The sequence below is a fragment of the Pteropus medius genome, unplaced genomic scaffold, assembly GCF_902729225.1.
Source record: "Pteropus medius unplaced genomic scaffold, Ma_sr-lr_union100, whole genome shotgun sequence".
NCBI classification, from domain to species: domain Eukaryota; kingdom Metazoa; phylum Chordata; class Mammalia; order Chiroptera; family Pteropodidae; genus Pteropus; species Pteropus medius.
In genome coordinates, this window is record NW_024349226.1 from 213,017 (window position 1) to 230,430 (window position 17,414).

At 54.0% G+C, this 17,414-nt stretch overlaps 2 protein-coding genes and 1 pseudogene across 5 annotated transcripts in view; 1 reads left to right on the top strand and 2 right to left on the bottom strand.

Annotated features, from left to right (window-relative positions):
- Window positions 1-6,981, bottom strand: part of STRN4 (striatin 4) — a 23,992-nt gene extending 17,011 nt beyond the window's left edge. Inside the window, exons 1-2 of one of the 3 annotated variants that reach the window (XM_039881653.1) lie at window positions 6,680-6,981; window positions 346-449 (exon numbers count right to left, since the gene is read on the bottom strand). In XM_039881653.1, coding sequence (XP_039737587.1) covers window positions 346-449; window positions 6,680-6,964 — 389 coding nt within the window. In that variant the 5' untranslated portion in view covers window positions 6,965-6,981. Of the gene's footprint in view, window positions 1-345; window positions 450-729; window positions 1,050-6,679 lie in introns of those variants that run through there. The other 2 variants (XM_039881652.1, XM_039881655.1) reach the window with 2 other exon arrangements.
- Window positions 4,363-4,478, bottom strand: LOC120617910 (uncharacterized; annotated as a pseudogene).
- Window positions 6,551-15,789, top strand: FKRP (fukutin related protein). Of its 2 annotated transcripts, none has more exons than XM_039881657.1 (3): window positions 6,551-6,603; window positions 8,130-8,191; window positions 12,126-15,789. In XM_039881657.1, the coding sequence occupies exon 3, from the start codon at window positions 12,164-12,166 to the stop codon at window positions 13,649-13,651; it is 1,488 nt and encodes a 495-aa protein (XP_039737591.1). In that variant the 5' UTR covers window positions 6,551-6,603; window positions 8,130-8,191; window positions 12,126-12,163; the 3' UTR covers window positions 13,652-15,789. The 2 variants fall into 2 exon arrangements, with proteins under 2 accessions (XP_039737591.1, XP_039737592.1); XM_039881658.1 differs by having other exon boundaries at window positions 6,588-6,603; window positions 8,133-8,191.
- The last annotated feature ends 1,625 nt before the right edge of the window (window positions 15,790-17,414 follow it).

Consider the following 17,414-nt stretch of genomic DNA (forward strand, 5'->3'; position numbering starts at 1 on the left):
AAGAGCCCACTCTTTGGAGCCTGGAGACCGGCTGCTATCCCAGCTCTAGGAGTGCTCGGAGCAGTCCTCATCTTCACTCATCTGGCTACTGGAAGGGGCGAGACACTATGAATAGGTGGTGTCTGGCACGCAGCGGGCCACCGCCATCATGAATACTGTCACAAGTGTCTATCCTGAATCCACCTACTAGTCTCATTCTGTCCCTTCTCCTAGAACCATACAGGACCAGTGATGGGGAGAACACCCGATCCCCAGTCTCCCTCGGTGGAGGGAGCGTGGCCGGCCCCCCGACCCCGCTACGGGGGGCTGCCTTCAGAAGGCAGGGCCGGGGGCGCCCGGGCGCACCTCTCTTGCTTCAGCGCGTATTCCAACATCTTGATCCGGCGCACCAGGTCTGTCTTGAGATTCTCCTGCCCTTTCCTCTCTCCCTGGAGAAAGGCCACCTGAGCCTGGGGGGGAGGGGACAGAAGGAAACGAGAAGACAGCAGAGCTCAGGCTCACTGATGTGTGTCCCTCACTCACTCAAGGACAATCGGTGCCAGCCCCCACCCCTACAATGCCCTGCAGCAGCTACTTCTTCAGGCGTGAAAACTCTGACCCAGGCTTCAGTGGAAAGCGGAGGGCATGCTGGGTCTGCTTCCAGAATCCCCTTCCACGTCACTCACAGAGAAAGAGCTGAAGAGGAACCCTAAACTCCTAAAATTAAAATGGGGCCAGCTGAGGCCTAACCTGTCCCCGCCTTCTGGGGAGAAGTCGGCTCAAGGATGAAGGTGGGGAGGCAGGCATTCACAGCTCTGGGCTCCCCCTCCCTCAATCAAAGGCAGGTGCTGTCCCTCGGCTGCTGGCGGAGGTGGTATCTCACTATTCCTACCAGAGCATCTGTCTCTGGGAGGCGTAGGAAGCTACTTCTGGAGTTTAGGGACAAGAGTGGGTGGCTCAGCTCAGCTCCCGCTCCAATCCAAAAGCTGCACCACCCGACCCCCACCGTGGGGACCAGCCGCATACGTGACCCGGGGCCCCTGCCAACCACTCACACCTTCTGCTGGCAGGGGCTGCCCTAGTCTGCTCTGGTCTGTCAACAGGTCTTCTGGAGACACTGGGCCAGTTGCCTGCGAGGCAGGAGCCTGGCCCCTGCCACGTTCCGGAAGTCCTGTGCCAAAGCCCTGAGCACCGGGCTCGTCCCCAGCTTCTCCCCAAGTGCTCCGCTGTCCCAGGCTGAGACAGCCTGAGCTCCAGGCCCAGCTCGGCCGCTTCCCTGCTGCACACTCTTAGGCAGGTCATCAGCCTTCTCTGGGCCTCCATTTTCCCTTCTAGAAAATGGAGCTCACCAGGGTGCCTGCCCCTCACGTGTTAAGTTCTTCTCAGCTCAAGGCGCAGCACGGAAGAAGAGCTAATCAATGCCAGCTCCTGCCTCCTATTATTTCTATCCTCCCGTCCGTTCTTCCAGTGTTGACATAGGCCCAGTTCTTTGAGGGAGCTAGGGTCCCTCTGAGACCCGAGACCCATCCAGCAGGATGTCTGCAGCTGCGCCCGCGACAGCTGCATCTTCCAGAGCCGATCCCCGCACAGCACGTGCAGGCCGAAGTACTTCAGTGGCTCCACCGCAAGCCCCAGTCTAGCCCCAGACGCCTCCCCGAGGCCGTGCCCATTTTCGCCACCTCGCTCTGGGACCGCCAGTGCTCAGTAGCCTCTCAGACACCCACCCTCACGGCTGTCCTCCCCGCTGGGGCTCGAAGGGCCCTCATCTGTGCCCTGTGCACCTGAGTGCACCACAGCCTACTGTCACCTCTGCTCCAGGGACCAGGTCTCTCCCTCAGGTTAGCAGAGAACTGAGCGCATACGAAGAAAGCCTAGTGTTGGCAGGGAAACCTGGAGCCTAGGAAACGAGTAGCTCACTCGTTAACCTGACGCGCCCTTCCTGATGGGCGATCCCGCCAGATCCAAAAACCTGTGAAATGCACATTTCTTTTGTCCTAGCGGTTCCGCTTCTAGGAATTACAAGAGCTAATCCTATTTATAGGAATTTATCCTGCAGGTTTAATTGTAATGGTAGGCTTCCTTTCGAAAGAATACAAAGGGACATACATCCACTAATGTATAGCATAAATATCATCCACGCACCCACAAACATTTATTGACCCCCAGCTACGGATCAGGCACAGCTGTAGACAGAGAACACAGCACTGAACAAGGTGAGGCTGACATTCTAGAGGAGGGTGTGGGACAAACAATGAACAAATGAACCGGCTGTGCCATGGGAACCCTGTACACCTGAAACTTACTGGATTTCGTTAACGTCACCAAAAAAAAAAATTTAATTAAAATAAATAAATAAGACATAAATAAATAAACAAACAGTAACCCACAGGAACTCGATAATGACATATGTGCAGGACTCCCCGCCCGGGGCTATTTCCCTTGTCTAGGCTTTCTCTGGTCTTTGCTTTTCCCTTTCTCTAATAAACGTTCCTTCTGATTCATAAAAAGAAAAGAAAGAAAGAAAGAAACTGTGTCTATTGAGAGAATGGACTTCTCTCCCTCTGCTTAACACCTTTTTCTCTCTACACTTCAAAAAGACATATACGTACCTAAATATCTAAGGCCAGAGTGGCAGACTCATTGTGATCAACATCTCGGAAGTTTGATTTTCTGTCCTTTGAGTATCTTCTGTCACTCAACTCTACTCTGTCCATGAGTCATTTTAGAAGGGAGGCGGGGAGGTGGAGAAGAGGCTGATCACCAAACAGAAGCCCCGAGGTCCCTCCTCCCGGCCCTCCCAGGCTCCTGCTAGTGGCAGGCCAGGGACTGTGTGAGGTCTGGAGGAGTAATGGAGAGGGAGGAGGGACGGATAACATCCGGAGACTTTTGTCTGCGGGGGAAGAAAGTGGAGAATCACTCGGCCCACTCTGCTCTCTTGTCCCCTTTCCAGTTCCTCTGGCAAAGAAGAGAGAAAAAGAGAACCAGAAACACATGGCTGAAGGGTCCCAAGGTGGCGGAAACCCACAAAACGGGGACCGCTTGTGGCCAGTCCCTCCTACCCTGCAAATGCCAGCAACTACTGCCGCCTGATCTACGAGGGCCATGGCAGGCGGGCAGGTAAGTCTGGGATCTGGAAGTTCTCTGCTCGCCAAATCCACCCATTGCCACTTCCTCTGGCCAGCCTGCTAGAACATACATGAGCCCAGAACTGTTCTTAGACATGGCTGCCGCCTCTCCTCCGGCTGCTCCCTCTCTCCAGCCAGGCGGCATCTAAAAGGCTTCCCGAAGAGCCTTGGCATCTCAGTCCTCCCAGGAACTGATACCTCGATGTATCCTTTGGCCGACCTTCTGTCCCAGCCCCAAGGGAGGCGTCTCCTGGTTGGTCCCATCCGGCCCTGCATCTCCTAACCCTTCCTTCTCAAGCTCTCATGGCTCCTTGGCTCCTTGAGGATAAGTCCCCTGGATCCCTCAGAGCCCCCTGTGAGGCTGAGTGGGGAGGGGCCGGCTCCACAACGTCTCTGCTTCCACTACACTCACTGCATCTCTGTCACTGCTCCTACATGGATGTCCAGTTCAGCACCCCCACAAGGTTCCTCCTGTCCTCAGCGAGCTCCCCTTCCCAGAAGTGCCACACACTACGGACAGAGCCACCCAACTGTAGCCTCCCGTGCGAAACTGGCCTCCTCTGTTAGCCTGGAGTTTCTGAAGGGCAGAAACCACACTGCCTACTTCTTGGAGTCCCCTTGCCTGGCAAAATCCTGCTTATCGTCAGACTGAAGCTTCGCCACCTCCCTGCTCCAATCTCTGGGTGCCTCCTAGCAGGACCTTGCGAGGGGCTGCCATGCCACACACACTTGCTGAGCCCTGACTGCGCCATAGCTCCTGTGCCCGGAGCAGCTGTACTGTTATTTGGAGAAAAGGCGTTCAGAGTTCATCAGAAAAATCTGACACAGTTCGGGCCTCAAAGCATCTCATAGGAGAAGTCACACCTCCGCATGTGATAAGTGCTCGAGCAAAGATGTGTAAAAAGGGGTGCTGCTGAAGGGAGTGTAAATGTGGAACAGCTTGGCAGAACCAATCGCCACTTTATAAACACACCTATCCTACTATTCCACCCATCCCTTCTGCTCATGTTGACACAGGAATACAAGGACATCATTGCAACCATTTCTGATGGGGAAAAATTGGAAATAAGCTAAAAAAGTCCATAACAGGGGTCAGACTACGTGAGTTATGGTACAAACACCCAGTGGAATGCAGTTATTAAAAATAATGAGAAAGAGCTCCGCGCTGACATGAAGACACCAATGCAGAAGTGTGACGTCACAAAATGATATAAAAGGACCCTGTGTCTTACATGCAAGGAGCTGAACTTTTTTTAAATGCCTACAGCACCTGGTCTTCCTAGGTGGTCCCCCATCCAAGTACTAACCAGGCCCAACCCTCCTTAGTTTCTGAGATCAGACATCAGGCTTGTTCAGGGTGGCATGGCCATAGACCATGGACCGTGGCTCCACTGGGACATGAACCCAGGACCTTCTGCATGTAAAGCAGATGGGCTGACCGCTACGCTATGGAACACGTCCAAGGAGCTGAACTTTTATAGCAATAAGGTGGGAAGTAGAGTGGGAGACGGACACCTACACATATATGTGTACACACACACACACACACACACACTTCTAAGATCTGTGAACTTTTACTAATGTAACAACAGGAAAAACAAAAGCACGAAGTGGTGCTGGAGCCAAGACAAGGACGGCCTAACTGGGTGCTGCCCACCGGTTCCTCTCAAACTCCAAGAGGGGCCGCTCAGCAAGGGAACAAACACACTCCTTTCCCCTTGTTAGTCCCAAAGATGAGAAGGCGGTCTGGTGGGTACTGTAAGGGACACTGACGTGAATTCTCAGAGGCCAAGATCCAACCCCACTTCTGCTTTGCCTGCCCGGATGACCCCGGGGAAGCCACTGAGCATCCTCAGAACAGTTTTCTCACCTGTACTGGGCAGCAGAGAGGAATAGCGCACGGGCTTCTTGAAAGCCCAGAGACCAGCCCTGCCACCCACTGACCTTCTCAAAGCCTCCGTTTCCTCCTCCTCTTATTAAAAAAAGAAAAGAGAGAGTGGGGGATTATATCACTTACCCTCCCAGAACGTTGCAAGGATTAAGTGATAATATATATACAAAGCGCTTAATACAGTGCCTGGCACGTAACATGTGTTCAATAAACAGCAGCTGCTATTTATTGCTGAGTGAGGGCAATGACCTTGGCCCTGCCTGCATAATGGGGGTATTGAGATCTAATGAGCTGTGCGCTGGGAAAGAGTTCCGGAAATAGAGGGTGGAACGCAAAAGAGAGGGGCACTTACATAAGGATTCCTCTCCCACCCCAAGCCTCAGCTGCCCACAGCTAAGACCCCTAGCAGGGTGGGGGAATTGTGGGATGCTCTTTATTCATCTTGTGGACAAAATTCGCATTGGTTATTTACTTGAGTCCCCGCCTCGACTAGATAGGGAACAGCAATCAGAAGGGAAAGATGGACTGCTCGAAAAAGATCCTGACTTCTGCCGATAGCACCCCAGAGCCGGGGCAGAGACTCCTCCAAATCCTCACACCATTGGTGCCCAGGCTGCTAGGAACACTCTGCAAACCACACCTCTCAAGGTCACAAAGCCCAGCCCAGCTCCTCACTCTTTCAGACACCATCCCAGGGTGCATCTCTCTCCCAAGCTACTCCACAAACCATAGGGTCCTTTCTCAGAAATGTCCACAAACTCTCACTTAGGGTCTCAGGTTAGCTCTTTCCACGGCTGTTTCAGCAAATGTTTCCCTCTGTCATCTCTCAGGTAGCTCCTGGATCCTCACAGTCCTCATTCCAGGACGACTTTCTCCACGCTGGCCATGCCTGTCCCTCTTAACCTAGCCTAGCCTTCACCTGCCACCCTACACACCTTCCATCTCAGGACTGTCCCCACTTCCCCATACCCCAAACGAGTTTCCGCTCTCATGCTCTTCCACACAGGCTCCCAGAACACGTCCTTGGGACCCCTTCCCTGCGCTGGGCTCCCCATCACCCTGGGACCCCTCGAGACCGTCCTTCTTTCAGTTCCCTCCGTCCAAACGCTCCGAAACACCCCGAGTCCCGGCTTCCGCGACTTCCTCTCCAGACTCAGGCCCGATGCCAGCCAGACCGCTCTCGCCCTTGGCAGGTCCCAAGTCCCCCCGACGTCCCCTCTCCCATCAGGAGCCCATCGGGCTCCACCTCCAACCCGCACCCGGTCGGCACGGGGGTGGGCGTCCCTCTGGACACGCCGAGCTTTTGCTCGCTCCCACACGAGCTCCTTGAACTCCCCTCAGCACCCTCCGCTGAGTTCTCCGGGGCCACTCTCGGGAACCCGCCGTCCGGTCCGCTCACTCCCACTTCCACTTCCACCGGTTCGGGGCCCCTCCGCCCCTTCTCCAGGCCGGCCGGGCTCGGGCCCTCGCGCCGCGGGGCGCCCCGGTGCCGCCAGGACCCCTCTCGGACGGCCCCGGACTCCAGCTCCGGGCCGGTCGCGGCCCCCTCCCGCCCCCCCGGCTGTCCCGGCGGCCATTGCTCCAAGATGGCGGCGGCGGCGGCGGCGGGTGAGGCGAGGCCGGACCGGGCCGGACCGGGTCGGGCCGGGCCGGGGGTGGGTCGGGGGTCCGGGGCGGCACTCACCTGCAACTCGGCGCGCTCGGCCTCCCAGCGGGCCTTCTCCGCCTCGAAGCGCGCCCACTCGTGCTGGATAAAGTGCAGGATCCCGGGCAGACTCAGGGGCTCCGGCCCCGCCGTGGGCCCGGGGCTGCCCCCGCCGCCGCCTCCCTTGGCAGCTGGGCCGGGCCCGGGGGCGGGAGCGGAGACCGGGGCCGCCCCCGTCGGGCCGGGGCCCGCGCCCGGGCCGAGGGGGCGGCAGGAGGAGGCGGCGGCGGCGGCGACGGCGGCGGCCGCTCGCTCCTCCATCATGGAGGCCCGGGGCCGGCCCGCGCGCCCGCTGTGCCTCGCGCGCCTGCGCGGCCGCGCCAACTCCCGCGCGCGCGCTCGGCGGGGGCCGGGGAGGGGGGCGGGGCCGGGCGCGAGGCCGGGCGCGCGCCTCGCCCACCCGGGTCGACCCCGAGGACGCGCGCGCGCGCGCACGCTGCGAGGGGCGGGCCGGGGGTGCGCTCCCCGCGGAGGGTGGCCCCTGGGGAGAGCGGGACTTTGGGGGCGGGGGTCGCTTTCTGTCCCTCTCCTCCCGCTTTGCCACAAAGAGTCTAACCCTCTTCAGACCCGAATACCGCTCTCCTGGAGCATCACTATCACTCTTTGAGAGAAAGGGCGACCACCAGGGGTGGTTTCAGCCGTGGCCCCATCCTCTTTGATTCCTAGCCCGGGTCGGTTGTCATGGTAACTCTTCCCCAGCCGGGAACACCCCCAGCCTTCCCTCCCCAATCCCCTCCTGTCCCTGCACCAGAAGGAGATTGCTAAGGTAACCTAAATCCCTGGTGGTCCTTCTGCCTCTATCCTCATTGGTTACTATGGCAACCTCACCTAACACTCAGGTAGAAAGGACCCCAGCCCCAAGGATACTGATTACTGAGGGAAACACCTCTTTCCCAACCCTTCCCCCCAGCCACCCAGTCGGCATTACCGTGGTAACCATCTCCCCTCCTTTCCCCTGGTGGGAGGTCCATGGACCAAACCAACCAGGAGATGCTCTGTTGAGGAGTAGTTGCTATAGTTACAGAGCCTGACCATCCCCAGGGAGGTGAGAACAGGCAAGGCCAAGCCCCCGTTACCATGAGTGGCAGTCCCCCTTCCAGTAACTTGAACCAGACCCATCAAGGTAGGGATGTTTTGGGATTTTCTCTCAGGATGGAGTATGTAAAGGGAAGAGATTGTCATGGTAACAGCTTGTTTCTTCTAGCCCTACCTTTCTGGATGCATTCACGAGAGAGGGATGGTTATAGGTTGTTATAACTGACATCCTTCCCACCCATTCCTGAGATGCTCCAGGTAGTGTCTGAGCTTATGGGGCTTCAAGAGAAATGATTCCCTGACCCTCTCATGGCCATTCTTGAAAGTAAGATGCTATTGTGCTCTATTGTATGAAATTGGCTCATTTGGGGTTTTCTGGTTCTTTTTCTCTCAGCAGTGCAGCTGAGCTGGGCTGGAACCACCCCCCTGGAGCTCCCCCAGCCTGCAATGTAGGAGGTAAGAAGTCTCTTAGTGTCACTAGCGTTGATGTGGACACTGCCACTGCCTCTTTCCCAAAGGCTCACCCACATATCTCATTTTCTCTACCCATCACATTCCCATTCTATAGATGCAGCAACTGAGGTTCATGACAAATCAGAGTTCAGGCCAGGTGAACCCAGGCTGTGAGTCTAGATCCATTTAACATTATTTTGTGGGAGACGGAGAGACAAATAACATCTTGGCTTAACTGCCTTCTTCCCTGACCACCTTTTCTAAAGCAAGTCCGTTTTCCTCTGCCATGCCCCCTGCTGGTTTCTTTCCCCATCTGTAAATTGTTTGTCTCCCTACCTCTGGAGAGCTGGCTCAGTGACTGCCCTATTCATTCCACGTCCCAGAACACTGGGTCTGGCACAGAGGGTACTCAGTAAATAGCTTTGTTGACTTAGTGAGTTGAATTAATTGATGTGCCATGTTTCGCTTTGAAAGCACTCCTCAGGTTAGGGCTGGAGAAGGCTCACAGAGAATGGACTCAGAGTTGGGCTGCATGGACCCAAAAAAGACAACAGAATTGATTGGATTAAAGCACAACTCTGGGGCCAGCTTCTTGGGTCAAATCCTGGGTCCGCCACTTTCCAACTGTGTGGCTTTGAGCAAGTGACTTCATGTCTCTGTACCTCAGTTTCTTCATCTTTAAATGTGATCATAACTAGAAGATTAACCAAGTTAATAACATGTATAAAGTACTTAGAACAGGGTCTAGCACATCATGAGCAGCTAGAATTGTTGATATTAGTATCCTATTATGAAAAATATTGAGAAACACGTAGAATATTTGGAGCTTCAAAATCATGTTTTCATCCACCTTGCCTCAGCGAAGGGGTTTTGAGCCCTTATAATCAGGGAAGTCCAAACTGACCTTGTCCGCTCACCCTGTGGTCCACTCACCCAGTAGTTGGTACCTCTTCGTTGAGCCATCATACACTCTGGTCTCTGAGGACCCAGTTTCTGTCCTCTGTCCTGTATCTCCCATCTCAGAGTCAGCCAGACAGACAGTGGCAGGAGCCAGGGCCTGGATATGGAGACTGGGTCCTGGTCCCTGCATTCTTTTTGTCTCTGAGCCACAGGTTCATCATCCAAACAATTGGAGTCATTCATTTATTGAGTACGTACTGTGTGCCAGGCACTGAGCTATGCTCTGGGCATACAGCAGACAATAAACAAGATAAGTAAAATCTACATGATAACCAGTAGGAGAGAAAAATGACACAGAGATGAGGCAGAGGAAATACGTAGATAATAGGAAGATGCATTTTTAAATAGGGTGGCCAAAGGAAGAGCTAACTGGACGGGCGACATTTGAGCAAAGACCTGAAGGCCATGGGGAAGGAGACGTGCAGATACCTTTGGGGAGAGTATCCAGGCAGAAGGAAAAGCCAGTGCTGTGGCCACAGTGTCCTGCGTGTATTTGAATGTCATTTGGTGGCAGCGTGGCAGGAGCTGTGAGCGAGTGGGGGAGGGAAGGAGGTCACGTGGGGCTTTACAGGCTACAGCGAAGACTGGCTTCCCCTTTGAGTTTTGAGCCATGGAAGGGTTTGAGCAGACGCAGGACAGTAACTAATTCAAGTTCCTGGCGCTAGGTGGGAAACAGTAAGGAACAAATGCAGAGCCAGAGGATGGTCTCTTCGGAATCTTTAGAAGCTCCTAAAAACATCTAAGGGTCTCTCCTGTGCTATGCACCTAAGCTCTAAGACTCTAAGATTTTTAAGACTCAGGGATTCTGTGGTTCCAAAGGTTCTTCCCACCCACAAAAATGTGAGTTCTGTGAGGTCAGGGGTGTTGCGCGCGTGTGTGTGTGTGTGTGTGTGTGTGTGTGTCCACCGCTGTGTCCCAGTGCCTGGAACAGTGCCTGGCATGTTGTAGGAGCTCAACAAGCTCCTACAACATGATATTGAAGGACTAAGGAAAGAAAGGATCCATCGAAGGCCCAGAAGGCAATTCCAAGGTCCTAAAGATTAAGAGGTCACTCTTAAAGTGCAACTCAGATTCTTAAGTGACATCCAAGTTGGGTCAGAGATGGGTAAGCGGGACTGGGACGGGTGCAGAGGGGCGAGAGGGCATTCCCGGTGGGAGAGAGGGTGGGAGAGAGAGCGGAGATGGGGAGACCAGTGCGGGCCCCCAGGCACATGGCCACAGCTCAGAGTTTGGCTTCAGGGACCCGAGCGGGCTTCACAGACCCACAGAAACCTTGACCCCAGCCAAGTACTAGGAACACAGTGGTCATGGAGACAGCCCAGCTCTACCTTCCCGGGTCTAGTGGGGAAGACAGACCCATCCCCATACGGTGCCAAACCAAAATGGGCAGGGTTGGGATAGGAGAGCCCAGAGGGGACTTCTGACCTAGTCTGGGGTTGGATGAGGACTTCCTGGAGGAGGGACCATCTTAGCTGAGGCCTAAAGCACAGGTAGGAGTTCCCCAGGGGAGAAGGGGTATTCAAGAGGAGACTTCTGAGTAGAAAGAACAGAATATGCTAAGGCTTAGAAATAAGATTTATGCCTTATGAAGACCCACCCCTCTGGCTGCCAGGAGGAGAGGACTTGGTCAGGAGGCCAGGGGAGGCTGAGTAGGGGTCTGGGTGGACCAAGGTCAAGGGGGAGCTGTGGGAATGGGGAGAAAGGTCAGAAGTATTTAGGAGCTAGGAAGATTGGCTGGGTCTCTGATGTCCCCCTCCCTGGGAAGAGCAGAAACCTATGAAAATCCTCCATGGGAACCTTTTTTGAGTATCTGCTCAGAACCCAGAGAGTTAGTTACATTCCTGTGCTGGAGACCCGCCAAATCTTCAAGTTGAGATGGGGACACGGAGACAGCGCCATCTGGCGGTTGCTTAGGCGTGTAGCCAATGAATGGGAGAGGGAGTTCTAAGGCTAGCAGCCTCTTTGAATGCAGCCCCCTCCATTTAACAATTTTTTTTTTTATTGAGATAAAATACACGTAACAAAACTTATCACCCTAACAGTTTTTAAGTGTATCATTCAGTAGTAGTAAGTATATTCACATTATGGCGCAAACAATCTCCAGAACTTTTTCATCTTGTAACATTGGAACTCTAAGCCCATTAAACATCTCCCCATTCCCCCACCACCTCAGCCCCCGGCCACCCCCATTCCACATCTTGTTTCTATGAGTTCGACCCACTCCATTAAAAAAAAAAAATTAGTAGCCAACATTAAAAATGAGGACAATTCTGATTTAAGAAAACATTTCTAGCTTTTTTTGTAAAACCAAAATCATCTGGCTGACCGTCAGGGAAGAGATGACCAGATGGCACAGGATCTGAGGAAGTGAGAAGGGGGGTGGTGGAGGAGGGGCTTGGGGGCCAAGGCTGCATGCAGGGCATCGGCCTCACTCTGGAGACAGGGACAGGGTGTGGAAGGAACAGGAGGAAGAAATCAGGGGTGGCTTCCTGGAGGAGGGAATGGTAGAGAAGAAGGTGTAAGTCGGGCTTGGGAATGGGGTCCAGGGCATTTATGAATGAGAAGTAGACAGTGAATAGAAGGGTGAGATTGAACAGAAAAAAGAAGGTGACTCATTTGATAAAATCTTAACTGAACACTTAATGTGTACTTAGCTCAGTGCTGGGTGGCCTTGGGAACCCAGCAGTGACCAGGACAGGCTCCGGACTGCCCTCATGGGTCTCACAGTCCAGTGGGAAGAGGCAGACAGGTCCCTACACAGTAATGACTTAGAATGGTGGGACCACCCAAGGGGCTGAAGGAGCCCAGAGTGAAGTGCAAGCCAGTCAGGAGAGGTCAGGGAGGGCTTCTTGGAGGAGAGGAAGTCAGAGCTGAAACCAAATAGGGAAAGCGCTGGGAAAGAAGGGCAAGGCTGAGGATGGGTTGGGGGGTTGCTGAAAACCAGCTCCAGCCTCCTCTTCCATTCCTCCCTCCCCAGGATGCCCGGAGGCCCATCTAGGGCGCAGAACTGGCTCCATGCGGCTCACCCGCTGCCAGGCTGCCCTGGCGGCTGCCATCACTCTCAACCTCCTGGTCTTCTTCTATGTCTCGTGGCTGCAGCACCAGCCCAGGAACTCCCGGGCCCGGACTCCCCGCCGCGGACCTGCCCCCGGCCCCCATGTCACCATCCTGGTGCGGGAGTTCGAGGCCTTTGACAACGCGGTGCCGGAAATGGTGGACTCTTTCCTGCAACAGGATCCAGCCCAGCCCGTGGTGGTAGCAGCCGACACACTCCCCTACCCACCCCTGGCCCTACCCCGCATCCCCAGTGTTCGCCTGGCACTGCTCCAGCCTGCTCTGGACCGGACCGCCGGGGCCTCACGGCCTGAGACCTACGTGACCACTGAGTACGTGGCCCTGGTACCCGATGGGGCAAGGGCCGAGACACCCGGCCAGCTGGAGCGCATGGTGGAGGTGCTCCGGGCGGGAGGCGCACGCCTGGTGGCCGCCCCGGTCGCTTCGGCCAACCCTGCTCGGTGCCTGGCCCTGAACGTCAGCCTGCGAGAGTGGACAGCCCGCTACGGCCCGGCCCCCTCCGCTCCCCGCTGTGACGCCCTGGATGGGGACGCCGTGGTGCTCTTGCGTTCCCGCGACCTCTTCAACCTCTCGGCGCCGCTGGCCCGACCCATGGGCACCGGCCTCTTCCTGCAGACGACCCTGCGTGGCTGGACCGTGCAGCTGCTGGACTTGACCTTCCCCGCGGCGCGCCAGCCCCCGCTGGCCACGGCGCACGCGCGCTGGAAGGCGGAACGCGAAGGGCGCGCTCGGCGGGCCGCGCTGCTGCGGGCGCTGGGCATCCGCCTGGTGAGGTGGGAGGGCGGGAGACTCGAGTGGTTCGGCTGCAGCAAGGAGACCCCGCGCTGCTTTGGGACGGTGGTAGGTGACACGCCGGCCTATCTGTACGAGGGGCGCTGGACGCCCCCGTGCTGCCTGCGCGCGCTGCGCGAGACCGCCCGGTACGTGGTGGGTGTGCTGGAGGCAGCCGGCGTGCGCTACTGGCTGGAGGGCGGCTCGCTGCTAGGGGCGGCTCGCCATGGGGACATCATCCCGTGGGACTACGACGTGGACCTTGGCATCTACCTGGAGGACGTGGGCAACTGCGAGCAGCTGCGGGGGGCCGAGGGGGGCTCGGTGGTGGACGAGCGCGGCTTCGTGTGGGAAAAGGCCATAGAGGGCGACTTCTTCCGCGTGCAGTACAGCGAGAGCAACCACCTGCACGTGGACCTGTGGCCTTTCTACCCCCGCAACGGGGTCATGACCAAGGACACGTGGCTGGACCACCGGCAGGATGTCGAGTTCCCCGAACACTTCCTGCAGCCTCTTGTGCCCCTGCCCTTTGCCGGCTTCGTGGCGCAGGCGCCTAACAACTACCGCCGCTTCCTGGAGCTCAAGTTCGGTCCCGGGGTCATCGAGAACCCTGAGTACCCCAACCCCGCACTCTTGAGTTTGGCAGGAAGCGGCTGAGGCCCTGACTCCCGCGCCTGGGGTCAGGGGAACCGTCCTTTGTGTTTGGTGCCTCTGACATTTGGTGGGCAGGCCAGCACAGTCGCGACACTGAAACCTGCCGTGCCCAGGATTTCCGGGAACCCTGGGCTCGGGGCTGGGACAGAGGTTTGGAAGGAAAGGGAGAAAGGGTGTAGGTTCTGGGGCCGGACTGCCGCGATTGGAACCCTGGCTTTACCACTTACTAGTTAGGTGGCCCTGGGCGAGAGTTCCAGTTTCTCTGTGCCTCAGTTTCCTCCAGGATTCAGTGATAGCGCCCTGCGCTCGATGCCTACCTAGCCCATGGAGCCCAGGACACTTGGCTGCTGGGCTTGCCTCTACCACTAGAGGGCGCCTCTGTCCTACCACGGGGCCAAAGAGACAGCAAGCCCAGGACCTCGGTCCGTAGCTTTTACAGCTCTTTAGTCTGGTCTTCTGTGTAAGCCCCTGTGCCCGGCGGGACAGGATGACCTTCCCTCCTGGGAGAGCACTGTGAGGTGCGTGCTGCTCTTACAGAGGAGGAAACAGACTCAGAGCTCTGAGGTGCGGCTGCGGTTAATGCGTGGGGTTCTGGATCTGGGCCCCACTGCTTATTAACCGTGTTACCTCATTATTGTAGCTCACACTTATTAAGTACTTACTGTGTACCAGGCATCGTTCTCCGTGTGTCCCACGAATTAACTGGTTTATCCCTCGCCTCGACCCTCCCAGGTGAGAGTTGCTATTATTTCCATTTTACAGGTGAGGGAACTGAGGCCAGTCCCGTAAAGTCACTTGCCCAAGGTCAGATAGCTTAGAAAGCGGCAGAGCCAGAACTTGAAGCCAGGCAGTCAGTCTGGAGCCCACACTGAAGTGACCCATGGCGCCCCTTTCCAGCACCGGTACCCCGGAGGGCCTCGCACCACTTAGCAGGCAAAGCAGTTCACGGCAGCCTGCCTTTTGTGACCGTGCACCTAAGAGTAAATACTGTTCGGGCATGTGTCCCCAATATGTGTATTTATTTATAAATTATATCCAAGTACTACTCTCATGCTATATATTAGTAATAAGGCTTAAATTATTCCATTTTAAAATTATAAGTGTAGAAGTTTTGTTTTTTTTTTCCCTTGCCTCATCCCAACGACTTGTCCCCCACACCCCGGGGGTGGCTCTGAAGTAGAAGCCTTCTGGCTTCAAACCCCAAGGCTGCTGCTCCCTCCCACCGTGAATCGGGGCCTCGGAGACACTGCCTCTGCACCTGTGCTTGGCACCTGGGAAATGCAGTTAATGAGAGCGTTTTCCCCACAGGGGTGCCGTGAGTGCTAAACGGGTTGCGAGTCAGGGCTGGATTTGCAACCCGGTTTGGCCACCTACTTTCTCTGTGACCTTAGGCAAGTCGCTGCCTCTGCCTCTCGGAACCTCTAGATTAGGTCGGGGATTGAAACGTGAAACTCTTACAGGAGGAGGCTTCACAGACCCGCAAGAGAAGACAAATACGCAGATCTGGCCCAATCTCCTGAGGCTCAAACGTCCTGAACCTGTGAGTGGCTCACAGAGACTGTTGGGTTCCCATGGAACATTCTGGAAACATGGGGATGATTTGGTTATCACCGTGGTGGGGTGCTGCTCTAGCTCTCAGCATGGCCCAGGGACAGAAATGTCTTATGCAGAGCACCTGCACATGATAAAGCAGTGTCCTTTGTCACATACGGTTTTAAAATGTCCCATCGGACATTCATGAAGGATGAGTGATGTTCATAATATTTTGCAGCTGATATGGGAATATAAATTAATATATAAATCAATATATGCATCCAATTTTTGAAATATTTTTTGTCTCAAGTAATCAAAACGGTCTATCTGTAAATACACATTTCTTTAAGTTTTTGCCAAGAACATAGTTAAAGCTCAACTCAAATTATTTAAAGATTTTTGTTTCATTTAGAAATTGTCAGTATGATTTCTTGATCGATACAGCTGTATACATGCATATACATAAAATAACGTATAGATATATAATCTTGTCTTAGCTGTGATTTGATGAGGGAACCACATCAAATGCTTCTAGCAACTTCCCATTAAATTGAGAATCATTAGGTGACTTGGGATTTCAATAGATAAAGAACTTCTCTTAGCATCAACCATAGTGTTTTCTCTCTTTGCTGTTCCTGAACTAACAGTAATACATTAAAAACTTTTCTAGCCCTTATAATATTGTCCGATAGTTTCGTATATCCAATATCTATTTTCAACTAAACAACAATATGACAAAACCCATAGCAACAATTAACTTGAACTAGCGAGTTTATATTACATGTTATTGAATTTTACTGCTTTCTCAATTCCTCTTGTATTATTAACAAGAAAAAAAAACAGAAGTAGTTTAATATTTTAACAACCACATTGAAAAACCGGGTTAAGAATTATCTGAGCCCAGAACCTAACTCTTCATGCAAACGCAAAGTCTTTTTTTTAGTAAGGTTATAATAGACTCTAAATTTTCCAGGAAGTGCAACAACCACATAAAATGAGGAAAATTTGTATCGTGTTTTGTTCAAAACTTGGCCAAGGCTTGTCAATAAGTTCAAAAAGTCACATTCTACATGGCTCTTGGTAATTAGACACCGACACCACAGTGTTTCCAGCTGTGTTGGAGCCACATACATCACAAGTGCGAATGAATGTCTGGCTACCTCCTTGGGTTCTGGAGAGATGGGTCCACACATTCACATATAGAAATGCATATTATAAATCACTATCCTTTTATTACAGTTAGAGCAATGTAGAGATTACTTTTAAAATCATGTGCAGGTAGGTTATATTTATCTGTGAACTTCATTTCAGGAGAGCCAAGAAGACTTCCCAAGAGCTGACTCTCCAGCCAGCACATGCGCATGGTGGTTTAAACACAAAAACACGAATTATGGATTTGAGTCCCCTACTATTAGCCTCCTGGCTCTCCCTGGGGACCCCCTGGGCCTCCCCCTGACCAGCAGCCAAGGGGTTAACACTGGACAGTGGGAGGGAAGAGGCTGCCAGCTGCTGTTGGATGAGCCAGTGCAATTACCAGGTAATAAATTCTTTGTGACGCGCCCTGGGCATTACACAATATTTGCCATGAAAAGCAGGTGGCATGCAAAGACCTGTGTCCAACTGCACCATTATGCCCAATACCCCCAAACTGGAAACCACCTAATGTTCATTAACTGGTGAGATCAACAAACTATGTACATCCAGACAGTGCAATCCTCAGTGACTGGGGGGAAAAAAGATTAAAAACAAAGGAATGAACCACCGATTCTGTGCAAAAATGACTACATCTCGAGAGCATCATGCTAAGTAAAGGAAGCCTGATGCAAAAAGCTACATACTGTGATTCCACCGACGTGAGTTTCTAAAACCTTAGTGACCCAAAGCAGGTCAGTGGTTGCCTGGGCCTGGGGGCGGAAGAAGGGAAATACGAGGAGGAAATTTTGGGGTGGAAGGGATCTGGCGTATCTTGATGGCAGTGGTGGGTTTTCACAAGTGTGCACATCTTTCAAAACTCATCCAATCGTCCGCTTGAATGGCTGTAGTTTATTGTATGTAAATTATACCTCAGTAAGGTCGACCCCCAAAAAGCAGATGTGGGGGAGAGTCCAACAGACCTAGAAACATTGATCTATCATGAGGAAGGACAAGACTGAATCATTCCCCTGTGCCTGCCTGCCCTTCCATACTGCCACTCTGAGCCCAGAACCCAGGCCCAAGCCCAAACCGGGGCCAG